Source organism: Bison bison, unplaced genomic scaffold, assembly GCF_000754665.1.
Source record: "Bison bison bison isolate TAMUID 2011002044 unplaced genomic scaffold, Bison_UMD1.0 scf7180017864240, whole genome shotgun sequence".
NCBI classification, from domain to species: Eukaryota; Metazoa; Chordata; class Mammalia; order Artiodactyla; family Bovidae; genus Bison; species Bison bison.
In genome coordinates this window covers 278,898-280,584 of record NW_011494812.1, presented here as the reverse complement: position 1 = coordinate 280,584, position 1,687 = coordinate 278,898, and the positions used below count along the sequence as shown (strand labels likewise).

Here is a 1,687-nt window from a genome sequence, read left to right as displayed (position 1 = left end):
TGAAATTCCAATATTTTGGCCACCTCATGTGAAGAGTTGACTCATTGGAAAAGACTTTGATGCTGGGAGGGATTAGGGGCAGGAGGAGAAGGGGACGACAAAGGATGAGATGGCTGGATGGCATCACCAACTCGATGAACATGAGTTTGGGTTAACTCAGGGAGTTGGTGATGGACAGGGAGGCCTGGTGTGCTACGGTTCATGGGGTCACAAAGAGTTGGACATGACTCAGCAAGTGAACTGAACTAAACTGAATTGATGGCAAAGTTGTTCCAGACTCTTGAAGAATCTTTCTGCCCCAACTAGAAATCAGCCATTTCTTCAAGGTCCTTTGGTTCCTTTAGTGTGAAAATATGTCAAAGCCATAATGTGAGCACTAAGTCTTGGTTTTGTGGCTTTTTAAGTGGTCAGGATGTTTTTTAAGCCTAAATATTATGATTTTTTAATTATGCTTGCAATTCAAGTTTAAAATAACAGAGTCTTATATTACATCTATCTCGCATCACCTTCTCTAGACAGAAAATCTTGGTTCCAAGTGAATTAACACAACTATATAATCACCTAAACTATATACTATCCACCTGTCACACTGTATACTATATTTCACTAGACTATACAAACATGATAGTCTTATAACAACAGTAATAACTCCACCACCAGAAATAAATTTTCGACAGGGATCCACTGAGAACAAGCCATTCTCTAAGGAACTCATAATTAGAAGGAAAAGAAAAAGAAAAGGAACTGCAGTGTTCTGGGTATGAGTAAAGTGAATCTCTGCACAATACCAGACAAGGGAGACTTTCTTCTACTCTAACAGTAAGGAATGCTATCTGGAGAAACAAGCTGCTCAGCTGACCCTCATAGTTAGAAAATCATCCAAATAAAGAGAGTGAAATTATGTTAAAAATGCTCAGCAACTCTTCAAATACAATTACCTCAGCATAACTGTAGTTAGATCAATTTGAAAAACGATATTTCAGCAGAAGCAAAAAAAAAAGTTTTAAATAAGAACTCAAAAGCATGTCACCATGGAGTTGTGTACATGATTTCATTTATTCCAAGGTATATTCTTTCTCACAAATCACATCTATGAAATCTGAGTGGATCCTGCTAGTGATATTATCTCATAATAACAATTTTCATTTATGTTTCAGCTAGGGTATAAATTATGATTGATCTTACAACTTACAGAAACAATGATTTGATCAAATGTGATGATCATTTGATGAAATATGATGAGATTGACTACTAGACTGACAACTTGAGTTTCAGGGTTCCTGGATACTTATTCCAAATGGAAAAGGAGACATGGTCAGGGCTCACAAGATATTCTGATATGACCTGTTAAGAACACAAGCAAAAAAATGCTCAACTTGAGAGATATATGTGCACTATGTACATAGCAGCATTATTCACAACAGCTAAAATGTGAATTAACCCAGGTATCTGTTGAGAGATGAACAGGTAAACAAAACAACGTTTAAAAGGAAAAAAATTCTAATACAGGCCACCACATGAATGAATTATGAGGACATAATGCTAGGTGGAGTAAGCCATTCACAAAAGACAAATGATTTCGTTTCTATGAGGTACCTAGAGTAGACAGATTCATATAGACAGAAAGTAGAATGGTGGTTGGCAGGGCCTGAGGGAGAAAGGATTGGGGAAAGTGGTTTAATGGGCA

At 36.9% G+C, this 1,687-nt stretch overlaps 1 protein-coding gene across 1 annotated transcript in view; it reads right to left on the bottom strand.

Annotated features, from left to right (window-relative positions):
• Nucleotides 1-1,039: 1,039 nt before the first annotated feature.
• The window catches only part of LOC104993523 (T-cell surface glycoprotein CD1b-2), an 8,394-nt gene continuing 7,746 nt past the window's right edge, over nucleotides 1,040-1,687 (bottom strand). Inside the window, exon 6 of the mRNA XM_010846832.1 lies at nucleotides 1,040-1,344. Within this exon, the coding sequence (XP_010845134.1) occupies nucleotides 1,323-1,344 (22 nt within the window). The 3' untranslated portion in view covers nucleotides 1,040-1,322. The remainder of the gene's footprint in view (nucleotides 1,345-1,687) is intronic.